Source organism: Acomys minous (assembly GCF_964271855.1).
Source record: "Acomys minous genome assembly, chromosome: 3".
Classification (NCBI taxonomy): Eukaryota; Metazoa; Chordata; class Mammalia; order Rodentia; family Muridae; genus Acomys; species Acomys minous.
Genome location: NC_140485.1, coordinates 7,834,733 through 7,850,435, shown reverse-complemented (window position 1 = coordinate 7,850,435; position 15,703 = coordinate 7,834,733). Strand labels below are relative to the sequence as shown.

General features: G+C 41.5%; 1 protein-coding gene across 5 annotated transcripts in view; it reads left to right on the top strand.

Annotated features, from left to right (window-relative positions):
• MACROD2 (mono-ADP ribosylhydrolase 2) overlaps window positions 1–15,703 on the top strand; it is a 1,913,815-nt gene that overhangs the window by 1,371,635 nt on the left and 526,477 nt on the right. For all 5 annotated transcript variants that reach the window (XM_084774709.1, XM_084774708.1, XM_084774707.1 and 2 more), the window contains exon 8: window positions 14,048–14,121. In XM_084774709.1, the coding sequence (XP_084630835.1) occupies window positions 14,048–14,121 (74 nt within the window). The remainder of the gene's footprint in view (window positions 1–14,047; window positions 14,122–15,703) is intronic.

Genomic DNA, 15,703 nt, shown 5'->3' with positions numbered 1-15,703 from the left:
GTAACCCTTGGAGGCTTGCAGTTAAGAGGACAAAGAATTGCCCTCTTGCCACCTGCCTTGCACAGTGTGATTTTCTTGTATGTGCATGCCCAAGAAAAGCAGACACATTTTCACAGAGTTTTTTTTGATACCTTTTCACCTTTTCATCTTTCAACCAGAAGCAATGTTTTCTTCTATGTAAAAGCTCAGTGTTATTATTACCTTTCCCAGGTGAAAACAGATGTGTAGATACAATTACTTTGAGTACCTTCTTTGCATCTCCTACCCTCCCACACTCGAAGCCCAAACACCATGTGCTCACAAGGGTCAGCCTTTCCTGCCAACTATACCAAGACCATAAGTCCACAATCCTTCTATTTGTTCAGCATCTATTTACTGAACATCTTTTGTGCACTATTAATGTGTCAAATATCCAATGAAAGCAAAGACCTGCCTTCTCAGTGAGGATTATAAATCACATATTTACAGAAACAAATGTAGAATTGCTTATGCTGAATCTATAACGGGAAGGCAAGTGGCGCTATGAAAACATTAAATAGGGGAGCGGTGATGGTATGAATAAAAATGACCTCTATAGGCTGATATATTTAAATGCTTAGTCACCAGGAAATAGAATACTCTGAAATGAAAGGATTAGAAAGATTAGTAAGTGTAGGCTTATTGGAGGACTTTTATCACTGGGGGTGGCCTTTGAGGTTTTAAAAAGCCCATTCCAGGCCAACCTCTCTTCTTTCTGCTTACAAATCAGGATGTAATGCTCAGCTACTGCTCCAGAACCTTCCTGCATGCCACCATGCTCACCACCATGATGCTAGAATAAACATCTATGGAACTTTAAACAAGCCCTCAATTAAATAAGAGTTGCTAGTGTGGTTAATTTACCAGTATGGCCTAATAATGCTTATTATTAGGCCTGTAATGATTATTACAACAATATTTTCTAACCCACTAGCAATCAATCAAGACACAGATACCTGCTATATTTTAAAATAGCCTTAGTTAACCTGGGGCAGGGCAGATATTAATCCTCTAAACTACTTCTCATAGTGAGGCAAGTATGGAATCCCTGTCCCAATCCCATGCCATCTGGTTCTAATCATTTCTGTCAAGCTACCTCCCATCCATAATCCCATATACTTGCTGGTGTTCTTCATCTGGGCCAAATCTCCTTCCATGCCAGCCACGTGCTTCTCCTCCACCTAACCCATGATGATGCAACCATCTTCTCCTCTCTTCTCCTCAGGTATCTCTTCCCAAGATTTTCTCTGTCTCCCCCAGCCCTGGAATCTTAGCCACACCTATCCCATTTGCCCTGCCCAGGTGTGAGGGCCTCTTATTGGTCAAATAGGTTAGGCTCTAGGCAAGGTACTGGTGGGTCACAAAGACAGCAAGCAGTAATTAGCATCAAAACGTAGCAGACCAACCTCCAACAAGTTGCCTTGGTCATGGTGCCTCTTCATAGCAATAGAACAGTGATTAAGACAGAGCTGTTGCTAGGGATTCAGGTATTGCTGTGACAGGCATAACCATGCTGCTTTTGGACTATTGGACGAATAGGGAAGACTTTGTGATTTTTGGCTACAGCAGCAACTGGTCACTTTAAGCAGGGCTCAATGGGCTAGCCTAGTAGGAACACAGAAGACAGTGCTAAGGGGCTAGCTCAAAGGAGTACCAGGAAGTGTAATAGAGATAAGGCCAATGCTCAAGGAAGTAAAATGGTTAAACAGAACCTTGATGCTACATGAAATAAAGGATGGGTAGGAATTCCTGGCAAAGGGCCCTTGGGGCTCTTGGCCTGGGGTAGCTTCCCTGGAAGTGACTGCAGAAGTGGTTGGACAGATGGAGGGTGAATGATCTGGATTTGGAGAGTTTGCCCAGAGCCACCATTGGCTGGCTCAAAGATGAAATTGAGTAACTTGATTGGTCACCCAAAGCCATATAACCTGTCTCTTCCTGAATAAACCAGCTGCTTGCCCTCAGTTTGCTTCCACCAGACTCCCTGTGTTTGTGTGGTAACTCTGCTCCGATCACCCCCTCAGCCTGAAAACCCTACCCTCACCCACAGGCTGGACCCTCAGGAGGAAGAGCAACAGCATGGTAACTTCAGAGCAAGATCCCACCCAATTAAGCTTCTAACTTGTGAAAAGGAATTAAAAGAAAGCTTAAGCAGTGAAGAAAACTATCAATAACAGAAAGCTGATACAAATGTATATGAACAAGGGGCCCAAGTCCCAACCCTAGTAGTAAGCAGCAGTAAGCACCAGGCATGGTGGTGTATACCATTAATCCTAGCACTCAGCAGGCAAATCCTGAAAGATCTCTACGTTCAAGGCAAGCCTGGTCTACAGAGCAAGTTTCAGGACAGCAAAGCTCAAGCAGTAAAGGAAATCATTGAAAACAGAAAGCTGGCGAAGATATAATCGAACTAGGGTGCCATGTTCCAGCCACAGCAAGAACAGAATTAGCAGCCCTGGCCACTTGGTTCTTGTCAGTCAAAGATATAAGAAAGGGTTTACAGAGTCTCTCTGCTTGGCCAAAGAAAGCCAGTGAGGCCAGGCGTCTGTCAGGGGTGTCCCACATGGAGCCCCAAAGAGGTCACTGCATAAAGCTGTGAAGATGAATCCTAGGATGTGCTGGAGACCCCAAGATGCTAGAGATGCCAGAGTCATGGGATACCTGACAAGGAAAGCTGCCAAATGGGTGTGGAACTAGTGGTCCAAGAGAAAGAAGAAAGTTGCAATCAACAAAACTGAAAAGAGTTGAATATCTGAAGAGCCCTTTGACATGAGACATGAAGATGGAGAATTTGGAGTTTGCCTTGCTGAGTTTCCTTCATGCTTTGGTCCAGTATTTCCTCCCCTATACTCCCTTTCCTCCCTTTGAAATGGTAACATATATTCTGTGCCATTCTATGTTGGAAGTATGTGATCTGCCTTATGATTTTGATTTTATAGGGGGGTTAAAGTTAAGAGATTGCCATGAGTCGGAGAAGAGACTTTGAATTTATGATAGACTATGGGGACTTTTGAAATGGGACTAAATGCATTTTTACATTGTGATGTGGCTACAAGTCTTTGGAACCAGGGAGCAGAATCTTGTGGCTTGAATGAGAGTGGATCCCATAGGCTCATATATTTGGATGCTAAATCACTAGGGCGTTGAACTTGAGTTAGAAAAGATTAGTGTGGCCTTACTTGAGGAGGTGTGTCACTGGGGGTGGGCCTTGAGGTTTCCAAAGTCCATCACTGGCCAGAGTCTCTCTGAATGCTATTGGTAGATTAGGATGTAGCTCTGAGCTCTTTCTCCAGCACCAAGCCTGCCCTCCTGCTGCCTTGCGCCCTACCTTAATGATAATGGACTGTAAACAAATCCCCCATTAAATGACAAAGTGCCTTGGTTGTGGTGTCCCTTCACAGCAATAAAACACTTACTAAGGCAAATGGTAACTGAGTGGAAGACAAGTAATATTGAATGTAAGCTCAGAAGAAAAAAAGGGAAAATGTCTTTTCAGGAAGAGAAAATTACCCTGTAAATGGCATAAAGGATGCTAGAGATGTAGAGGCATTTTGAGTAAAAGTATTTACTAACCCACAGGTAGGGAGAGAATTTATTCAAATACTGCAAGGAGACAATGGATAAGTCCTTAGAGAGGGAAAATTGTGAGGGATTAGGCATCTTTTATAGTAGTTGTAAAGAAAGTTATTTGGTCTTATCTCCTGAATCATGGGGTTCATACCAATGGAGAGTGGGCATCCCACTGTCTAGCTGAGTAGTAAAGTTGACACTTTAATCTATTTTCTTGAGACTGGCCATCTGTGAAGGTGCCGTGGGTGACTTGGAGTCAGATCCAGATGTCAGTGTAAGTGCCAACAAACTTCAGTGCTCTTCATACAACAGATGAGATTACCTACATTTCAGAACCGAATACAGAAGTTCTGTCTCCAAATATCAGCTGTTATGGATTTCCAGAACCTGGAAAATCCTGAGTTCTTAAAACCTTATTCTTGAGGGTCCAAACCTTCTCCTTAATACTTCATATTTAATTAATCTCCTATTAATTATCCTCATTCTCATCACTATAGCATTACTGACTTTTGTTGAATGGAAAATAATAGGTGATATATGATTGTGAGAAGGAACAAACATTGTAGAACTCATGGTCCCCTTTAACAACTTCCTGCCACTGTGAAAGTTTTCATCAAAGAAACTGTATGTCCATTAACCTCGACAATAACCCCAGCTCTAATTCTCACTCTACCTTGTGCCCTATGAATAGCCGTTTCTATATTCTCTTATTAATATATGATTAGGAGTTTTATTCTTTTTAGCTACTTGATGCCGGTACATTTATTCTTTTCTATGATCAGAAAAAGCATCAAGCTCAAAAGATGCATTAATTGGAGCTCATTGGGCCATGGTTCAAACTCTTACATATATAGTCACATTAGCCATTAGCCTCTTATCTATCCTACTAATAATGCAGTTTCTACTTTATCCTCACTAATTAATGCTCAAGAAGATGTATGACCTGTTTTACCCACTGGACCCCTAGCCCTAATAGAATTCATTTCCACATTAGCAGAAACCAACTGAACACCTTTGACTTAAGGAGAATTAGAATGAGTTTAGGGACTCAATGTTTAATATGTTGCAGTCTCCTTCGTATTGTTTTTATCATACCAAACTATGCTGTTATAATAAATACCATAATAGCAATCATTATCCTAAAAGATTTCACAACCCACACTCCCCAGAAATCTTTACCTCAATTATTACAGTGAAAGACATCACTCTTTACCATAATATACTTATTAATATGAGAATCACTTTCCCTATTTTGAAATGATCAACTTATACAACTATTTAAAATTTACCATGAGCACTATGTATTTGACATATCTCTCCATCCATCACAGAATCCCCCTCATATATTAGATACACATTTGACAACAGAATTACTTTGATACGATAATTAACTGGGGTCTGAATACCCTTGTTTATGAAACTAAGACTAGAGCCCTGGCTTGATAATTAAAAGATTGTGTCCTGCCACACCCTACAGTAAATAGGATCAGTTAATACAGATCTCAGGTTTATATCCTCCCAAATGTCAGTTTTTATCATTTCTATACTAATAAATTTTTTTAGTTTGTGCTACCATTAATAGCCATCATTTTTTTTTTCAGGAACCTGACCACCATATTTAGCTCTCACGAGTTTCCAAATTCTGATTCTCATTCATAAACCTAGCCCACTATCAACAGAAGAGGCAAACAGACAACAGCATCAATATTTGTGTAATCGCCAAGATAATTAGTTCCTAACTTCAGGACAATGAATATTTAAAAATAATGTTGTGGATTAAATAATATTGTAACAGTAATTCTTCTTATAAAAGGCAGGCTTTTTTTCCATACCACTTCTGAATACCAGAAGCCATCCAAAGTATTTCCTTAATGGAAAATATACTACTTTATCATGAGAAAGAATTCACACCTGTCACTGTTTTATCCCAGCCTCATTGTGCACTAACTGTTGTTCAGTTTTCATATCCTCAGTTTCATTCATCCTAATCAGTAGCTGAAAAAGTGCCCATCCAATCTCAAATATGTAGAATTCTAGCCTACGTTTCATTGCTCATTTATCATGAGTCCTAGACATAATCACATCTACCCATCGCCATGACATTTATCCTGTTAAGTCATACACTACTATATTGGCTGGTTTTGTGTGTCAACTTGACACAAGTTAGATTCATCAGAGAAAAAAAGGAGCCTCAGGTGAGAAAATGCCTCCATGAGATCCAGCTGTTAGGCATTTTCTCAATTAGTAATCAATGGGAGATGCCAAGATCATGGTGGGCGGTGCCATCCCTGGGCTGGTGGACCTGGTTTCTACAGGAAAGCAGGCTGAGGAAGGCACGGAAAAGAAGCCAGTAAGGAGAAATCCTCCATGGCCTCTACATCAGCTCCTGCCTCCAGGTTCCTGCCCTGCTTGAGTTCCTGTCCTGACTTCTGCCAATAATGGACTATGATCTAAAAATGTAAGCCGGATAAACCCCTTCTTCCCCAACTTGATTTTCGGTCCAGGTGTTTTGTGGCAGCAATAGAAACTCTAAGGCACCTACTATCTCAGTATTTTTAATTCTATATATTAATTATAAGGTTTCAACATCATTACTTACCTACGACACAAAGCACCTAGATTAGTTTTAACCACTCTACCAATTTTAGGGGACAGCTTCCTTCAAGAAATTCACTCAAAAGTACTGTGGGCAGCATACTCAATAAGACTTGGTAATATTGTCTTAAGAGAGCTAGAGCTGGTCACCTGATTACTATTTTCGTAAAACTTTAGGAAGTGTAGGGGCCCTGGATAGAGTAGGTCCAGATAGAATCCTGGCAGGGTGGGTAGACTTTTGTTTTGTGATAGTACGGATGGGTTTATTTATCATTGGTTATGCTTTCCTGCTTGGTATTTGGGACCAAATAGCTAACCCCAAATTAACCTTTTCCTTTTTGCTGATTAGTGCAGGTGACACTGCTCAGGGGTTACTCATGGGCACTTAGGAGGAACCCTGAGCTCCTTTAATTGTCCTCTACCATGCTTTCCATCTGAGTGGATGAGTCAGGGCCTTGCTGACCACAGGGGGTGTTTCTCCTGCCTCCCTCCCCCTCTTCCCCCTGCATGTGGGACACTGCTGGATAAGGTTGAAGTCTGACTTCTTCGGCTAGCCATTTGCACTCGGTCTATGCTGCCACCGGACTCCCTTTTCTCAGCGAGGTTCTCACTCCATCTGATCTGGTAACCCCAGATGTTGTAAGGAATGTCACATAGCCCTCAGGGAAGATTACAGGCCAGACCCTTTCCTGATAAGGAACTTGTTCAACAAGCTGGGGGAATTCCTGGAAGTGCCCCACCCTATACTGTAGAGATCCTAGCCTCTAGCAAATGACCTTTAATCATACTTAAAAGTCATCCCCTCACACATAGGATAATTAAGTACTGTTTTCTCCTTCTTGTGATAGGGCCCAATGGTACTGACTGTAAATGAGGCATTGTACCACAGTATGCAGATAAAGTATCCTGTAACCCTTAGCCCTGGTGAATCAGACACATTCACCCTGCAGACCCTTCCCCGGTGCCCAAGGTTTACAAATGAAGGCTGGCTGGCTTGCTGGGGGCGTGCTCTTGTGCTCAGTCTCTTGCTTGCCATTTGTCCACTGTGATCATCTGACCCTCCATTTATTCCAGGAAGGGGGGATGGGAACCATCTGAGACTTCATTTATTCTGGAAGTGGGAGGGTGACCATTGCTGACACCTGAACTGCTACCTTTGCAGCTGCTGGGCCTTGTTCCAACTCTGCTGTTAGCTTGGTGCTGACCTCCAGTGAGACTGGGAAGGTTGCCTAGGGCCCAGGCTATGGGCCTCACCCTAAAGTGCTCTAGCCTCCCCTGAGTAAGAAACAGGTCCTTTGATCCCAAGATCCATCTGTTGTCTTGGAGGCAAGCAGTTCCTGAACTAGGCCTCAAATATGCCTCTGGTTCACGTACATTCTCCACGTCCTTCTAATGAAGATGACAGACACTTTCTGGAGCTGCAAGGCTCGTTTAGAGAGGTCCTACCATGCCCTGAGGCCCAGTGGTCTTTTTGGAGTGCCAGAGGCAGACTGTCGGGTTATCCTTCTAGCCATTTTATCCTCGTTAGTTTGGACCTCTGGTGTTTAGTTGTTAAACACCCAGGACAATTTTAGCAGTCTGGAAGAGGAAGTAATCATTTTTCAGTTTTAGCTTTTATGTAACTTTTAAACGAAACTTAGACAGAACAATTATATGTTTACAATGGGTCTTGGTCAAGACTCTTGCTTTAGGTATTAGCCTGATAACCAGCAGGAAATATGATTAATTTGAAAAAATATAAACTCTGAATCTTTACAGCCAATTCTGATAATGTTACTAAAAGCAGATCAATATCTCAGGAGCATCTGTGCCAGTGAAGTGACATGTACACATTTGCACGCACGCGCACGCACACACACACAAATCACACACACAATCACACTCACAGGCATATGCACAAGACATCTTAATGTGCACACGCTCACATGAATATATACACAAACACTAAATAAATAAACAAATGAAAATTGTAAACAAACCTTGGTTTACTAGGTTTGTATCAGTTTGCTAGATTTTGATATTAGGAACTTTAACAGCCTTGAAACATTTTATTCTTTCCTTCTCTAATATCATGTGACATGGCAACATTACACACAAATTCGCTAACCTATTACAAGGGTTGGGTGTAAATGCGTTTATGACGAAGAGTAAGAAACTAAGATCCAGGTTCACAGGTTGTTAAACTAAAGGTTATTGTTGCTATTGGTTTTTGGCAGGCTTATTGTTGTTAAGGTTCTTAAAGGCTTTTTTGCATTTAATTTGGTCTCACAAGGGTATGAGAATTATAGAATGTTACATTTCAGCAAAAGACGGCCATACTATAAAGAAAAGGTTTAATGATCTTGTCTGAGAAATGGAAAGAAAGTATATGGGGGAACCAAAAAGTCTTTGTTAACCCTGCAGTTGTAGTTGGCATCTATTTCCCTGAAAAACTGGTGTACATTTTTTTTTCTAAGAGAATCAAGGGAGGGGGACAAGGAAAAGGAGAAGGGGTAAAACAGAGAGAAGGGGGGAGGATCAGAGGAGGTGGAATGTGGGGTTTTCTGATGACAGGCTGGACCCAGATATCTGTAAAGGTTGTGGCAGAACAAGTCAGTCTCCGCAATGGAGCCCTGACTTAAAATGTCATGGAGGTACTACTGTTATTGCTCCAAGAGCACTATGAAAGTCAGTTGTTTATAAATAATGATGTCAGGCACGGACAGAAACGATGGCCATAAGTGAGATACAGGAGCTTTGGAATTCCAGTGGTGGGATGGAGTGGGGTGGGGGGGGGGAGGGGTAGAGTTAGCATTACAGATGGAGTGGGAAATGATAGCTGCGAATGAAAAACACACACAGATTTTGTTCCTTCCCTCTCTGTCTTCTGTGTCCCCTCCACCCATATAAAATTGCCAGGCTTGAACCACTGGGACTCTTTGCCCATGCCATAAAACAACAGCAGGACTAGCGTGTCCCGCTCCCAAGGCAGTGCCAAGTGTCCCAGTTTCAGTCAAGGACTTCAGCATGAGCCCACCATGGTAGACAGGATGAGGTGACAGCCTAGGGATGTTCTTTTCCCATCTTCATCACAAGCACCTATCTTGGCCCAACAGCCAGCAGAAACTTGGAAATTTTCTGTGCCCTCACCCCACAATTTCAGCCAGGCTTTATTCTGGTAATAATGTGGAGGGAAGGGCAGGAACTCTAAAGAAAGAAAATGTTTGCATGTGCATACCAACCACACCCCACCCTTTTCCCTGGAGGGAGAATGAAAAGGAAGGAATAATAAAGACCCCTCTCCTCCTCAGAGAGACACAGCAGGGAAGCAAAATGAAGACCAAAAGATAAAGCTTAGGGACTTAATTCACATAAAGAAATCTTCGCCAAAGGGTAGCCACTGGAGTTGAAGCAAATGTGTGATTTTACTGAATTGAGGGTGGGGTTTACATTTATGGGTTAAAGCTTTCAGGAAAACACTGGAGAAGAAGAAGAAGCCAGAAACACCACCAGTTAAAGAAAAGCCAAAGAAAGCGGGAACATACCTGATTGTACACTGTAGTTACCTTTGTCCTCCAAAGAAGCTCCTTTAACCCCATTAGTTGGGCCACCCATTTGCCATGCAAAGTGTCCTGAGCAAGGCCAGTTCAACCAGCTATAAACCACTGGAACAAGACACAGACACAGAGGAAAGAGATCAGGACAGTGAGATGGCCTGGTGGGGTCCAGTACTCGCAGCCAAACCTCATGATTCAAGTGCAATCCCTTAAACCCACACGTGGTCCTCTGACATCCAGACATGCAGAACTGTAACATGCATGTGCACACATACATGAAAGGTGAGGGAGAGGGTAGAGGGAGGGGGTGGAGGGAGGAAGGGAGGGATGAGGGGGACAGAGAGAGAGAGAGAGAGAGAGAGAGAGAGAGAGAGAGAGAGAGAGAGAGAGAGAGAGAAACACAGGGACGGGGACAGAAAGAAAATTATTAAGTGCACTGCCAGTGCCTGGAGGGGCTGTCATGGCTGAGAAGGGTTGGAGGCCTTCATAGTAGTAAAACAGGTTGTTACTTGGTCTTATTTTGTGGGCCATTTGGTTAAGGTCAATATTTAAATATGTGGCTTGGCATCTTACTTTCTTCTTGAGTAGTAAAGTTTATAGGCTAATTTGTTTTTCTTGACGCTGGCCATTTGTACAAGGGCCATAACTCACTAGGAGTCAGACTGTAGATGGATGCAGAGTGCGTCCTACATCACCATGGAGTGAGCTCCACATAGTCAGGCCTCATTATTAACGCATGAGAATTATGTTTATCATTCTCAGTCTTTTACTTCTACACAAAATGCATGACCAAGTAAGGGAACACAGTACAAAGCAGCCAGTGAGGCTTTAGTTAAGAGGGATCGCAGGTAGCAATGTACCAAGACATGAGCCTAGAGACACAGAGCAGAGTCAGAGCATCCAGGAGTGTTGACGCTGACTGACCAGGACTAGCATGAGTAGAGAGGAGGCATGAAATGCTTGTAAAGGGGCATGGCTTGGCAAGTGAGTGGAGAACACAGGCTTTGAGAGTTTCACTCTTTAACTGTAGATGGAAAATGGTGCATCAAGGTTCAGTGTGTGACCTAAGGAGGCGGCGCCTGGAGTGGGATGGAGGAGGTTGATTTTGAAGATGAACAGGTCAAGTACACGATGACTCGGCCTTGGGTCGGTCATAGTTTCAGGTGTTGAAATCAGTCCGGGGATACAGAGACCCCTGAGGTCATGATGAAAAGCATAACACTGTGTCAGAGGCTTTGATGTATGTGAGAGGGACCAAGAGGTCACGGATAATTGAGAACTGCCCTTGGTTGCCATGGTTCTATAAGAACTTGTCTAATTTCATCTGTGGGCAACTGTGTCTTCTCAAGGTGAGTGTGAATGCAGGTGGCCATCGCAATCGAATATGATGACAGTATTTATAGATATCCTTAGCCCTATAATTTTATGTTTTGAGTCTTAAAGTTGGAGAAGAATTTCTTGAGAATAAGTGGAGAAAGATAAGACAAGTCTGAAAAGGGCTCCTGAGGCCACTAGAAGGGTAATGCAGAGAGGTGCTTGTGATGCTGCTGGGTTGTGGCATCAAGAAAGAGTGCATTGGTGTTTCCAGTGGCAGCACATGAGAAAGACTGTCTGAGCCCAGAGTACTGAGCAGGTTGAAGAAGCCAGCAAAGACTAAAGCAGCGCAACTAAGCATATAAGAGCTCACCTGAGATCAAGAGGAAAAGGAAGTAGAGTTCATGTTCTGGAGGGGCACGGTTTTCAGGCTTCGGTCACCAGCAGGGAGAGTGGAAACACGCAGCGGTGACCCATAGCCAGCCAGCCAAGATGAAGGCAGGTTGTGTTTTTATACTGGAACATGTCAAGGAAAGTGTGTCTACAGATGTCAGTGTTCAACTAAGCAAAGGAGGTTATGGTTAATGCCATCGTGGCAAAATCATACCCTACTTCCTTTTTGCAGCCTCATGCATACACCTGCTTTTTCTTTTTCTTTTCTTTCTTTCTTTCTTTTTTTTTTAAATCTCCCTGTCACTTTCCCTGCCTGTTCTGTCATTTGCTTGCCACTGCCTGTTTACTGGTGAGGACAGTGTTGTCTTGAATGGCTACTTTGCATGTCCACGCCATAAGCTTTTGTCATCTCTTTCCTAGTCCCCGTTATCTGTGTATTTGTAACCTACTAGACCTTTCTTCCTGTTTTGTGGTTGCATATTTATTCACTTATTTCCTTCCCTAAACTTTGGACTATTATTGGACAGAATCTTGTTGAAAATGCAAAGATAACAACTTGGGTTTTGGCTCAATAATAGCTTACTAATTTACCAGTTTTCTAACAGCTTCTTTTATAATTTTAAAAGTTTTATATTACAAAATATTCATTTAGAGAAAATGAACACTAAATATTACAGAAGGATTTACAAGTGCTTAAAACATTGTGGCCTTTTTCATATCACAGAGGTTCCCATTTGTTTATAAATTAAAATATATGTACGTTGGCCCTGTCATTTGCCTCCAACTTCCTAATGTAATTTCTAGCAAAGCCTTCAGAAAACCTAGTCAGAAAAGCAATATTTGTTCTTGAATGCTTGTAAATGAGGGACTACAATGGTTTCCCATCCTTCCCACTCATTCTTTGTATGCCACTAAGAGCTGAGCCATCAGTATAAACATATTCCTGTGTATTTGCCATGAGAGGAACTCTCCACACAGCGATGTCTCTCTTTGTCAGGCCAGACAATACTATAAGAGACTCTAAATGGTATCTCAGAAATGCTGATAGGACCTGAGCTTTAGGATGACTGTTGGTGGAAACGGAGTGTCTTTAATGATCATTAAAGTACTCTGGGGACAGCAATGTGCAACTTAATAAACACTCAATTGTATACTTGTAGATAATTTTTAAAAATGAAAAACGTAGGGGAAAATGAGGCATACTGGAACATGGGAATCCAGAAAGGTCTAATAGGAGAGAGATTGAAGACTTATAGAAGGCAATGATACTTAGTGATGAAGAAGCCAGTGCAGAGCTTAAAAAGTATTTCAATAAAATAATCACACTTGTCCCCACTTTTGGCAACAGAGAAACGTGAGTCTGTTAGATTTCTCCTTCTTCCACTTCTGTTTGCAGATTGTGTAATGATTCTGATGGTCCTATGTTAGGGATGTGTTCAGGTCACAATAGCTAAAAAGTTGCACTGGATGTGCTTGTGACATTCTGAGTGTCTGTGCCCGCAGTGAGGTGAAGCATAGCTCTGCCACTCAGGCTGCTGTGGTAAAATCAAACCCACATCAGAAGGTCAGTGTAGTGGATGGGATTCTCATCCCTTTCATCCTCTCTAGTGTCCCCAAGTAGAGCTGGGATCACCGACATCTAATACTGCTAATAGATTTCTTCACTGTAGCTATTTGGTATGTTATCTTCCTTGCCTTGTGGCAGTTTGCTGATAGAATAGTGACCTAATGATTCTGCACCAACTACACATTTTCTCTGAGCCACATTTACTGGCTCTTTAAGCTGAAGAGGCAGCTGACCTAAACCAAACTCAATGCCACTTTTGGAAGTTGTTCTTTCTTTTTTTTTTTTTTTCTTTCTCTCCTTTTTTGTTTTGTTATGTTTTGTTTTGTCTCATGATGCTTTCCCTTTCCCCCTTTACCCACAGACCTTTTAAAAATATATATAATTTTTTTGTCTATATATTATGGTTTTTAGTTTTTGTAGGATTTCTGAGTTTACCAGTATGTGTGTTTGGGGGCTTTTTCTTTGGCTCTTTGTTTTTCTGGGTTTGTTTGTTTTGTCCTATTCAGGTATGTTTGTCTTTGTATTTATTATTATTATTATTATTATTATTATTATTATTATTATTATTATTATTATTTAGATATCTATTTGTTTTCTAATGAGAGAGAGGTAAAAAAGGACATGTATGTGGGTAAGTGGGTAGGTGGATCTGGGAGGAGTGTGGAGGTGAGGTTGGAGGAGACTGTAATCAGTATATTAGTATGAGGAAAAAGCTCTATTTTAAATTTTTAAAAAAGCTGAGGAGGATAGGATATTTTGATCTGAGCAATACTGAGAATAGAGAAATTACATTATAAACTATTAAATATATGTGAATATTTTTAGTTGATATCGCTATTTAATGCTTTATTTTTTTTGTAACTGGGATAAAGCTAGTCTTATTAATGCCATGTCATTGATCCAAAGTTTCACATCGAGGTAAAATTTATCACTACCAGCCTTATTTAACTTGCTTATTGAGTGGAATGCTATGTAATGAAGTCAACCCTTAAACCCTGGTCGACTTCTGCACCTCTTTTTTGTCTTATTCATTTGCTTTCTTGTGCTCTTCATTTAGGTTTTCCCAATGAGCCTGCTGCAGTCATTGCCCTGGGTACGATCAAGGAATGGCTGGCCAAGAACCATCAGGAGGTAAGAGGACCGACACCATGGGCATTCTAGAGTGTGTGATTTGATCCTATGTTAAAACAGCAGCAGAAAAGCTGCATCAATGTCAACCAGACCTGGTCCTTATGCCATTGCCATCTTGTTTTACTTCATTTGGGGCTACATGGGCTTCAATATTTTCCATAACCATTTGGCTGAGGTAGACATAATGACCAGTTTGGTGGAGAAGATGAGCAAGGAGAGCAAATACGCTACCCCAAAATCTGCTGTTTCTGTTTTTTGCACAGTGTGGGTTACGTGTGAGGACGTTGGGATGGGTTTGCTGATGATTCTTCACTCTTCCTAGGTGTTTTCCTCATCAATGGATTACGCTAAAGTAATGTCTGTTACGCAGCTCCATCGTTGTTTATAACTAGGCCCCTTTCTAATGTGATTTCTAGGTGTGGGACTGTAATAGCACTGCATAATTGCTAATTGGACTGTATGGCTGAGTGTGTTTGCTTATTTGTTTGTTTTAAGTGAAATGGAATGCTTCTATCAGAGCATGTGTCTCATCTCTATTTCTACTCATTCAATAAGGTCTATGGAAAATGCTGGGACATGCAGAGTGATAAGCCAGATAATTAGTCATTGAAATAAAGCAGCAATACAGCTAAAACAGGAAGCTGTACACTCCAGGGGTTTGTCCGTTCACCCATCAAAACAGCAAGGGGGTTTTATACAATGTACAGCCTTGTGCATTGTTCCTTTCTCTGATTGTTCTGATTTTCCTCTTTAGATAGTGACTTAGTTATTATAGTGAGTTTTGCGTCCATTTATGATTGTGAATTTAGCTTTCTCTTTGGGTAGGGGAAAGAATATTTGGAAATGGCTGAATATGGAAAAAAAAGGCTATGAAAGTTTCCTATTGAGATTTGTGGTTGTCCATACTTTAAAAAAGCTGCAGTGTCATTTTCTAATTGCTACAATTTCAACATTCATGAACCAGATATAAATATTGTTAGTCTCTAGTAGAAGTAAAGACCATATTGCCAAATATGTACATTTTGCTGTCGTCTCTTCCCTCCCTGCAAATGTGAAATGTGTGTGTACCACAACTTCAATTTAGATGATACTTGCCTCAAAGAAGGAAAAAGAAAGCAAGGCACTAATATATCTAGCTTGTAAACATGGCTTATCTTCCCAGCAGTCTTCTGGGGATATTTATGGTAGAAAATGCCAGCATCACCCTCTTCTAGCAACAGAAAATTAGATCGGATTCTCAAGGCTGCGAAGTCACAGGGATTGGTCTCTCGTCTCATGTCTCCCGCCATTCCTCGCTCCACTGCCACTAGAGCCAGGGAAAGAACTGGACTTCCTTTGAAGACACTGTCTACATATGTCATTGACATAAGAAAATATTTCTTAACATAGCACTTCAAGTATACTGTGTCTAACTCAAGAATATACAGGCTAAAGAAAGTTCATGTTTGTCGCCTTGGTCCATGATACAAGTGCCCATAGAGAGCTCCCATTGAGGAGCTGATGATCAATAGGAAAACATGCTGTTCGTATGTACATCTCATTGACAAATTATCATAGCACATTGATCTCAGTAAAGTTGTCT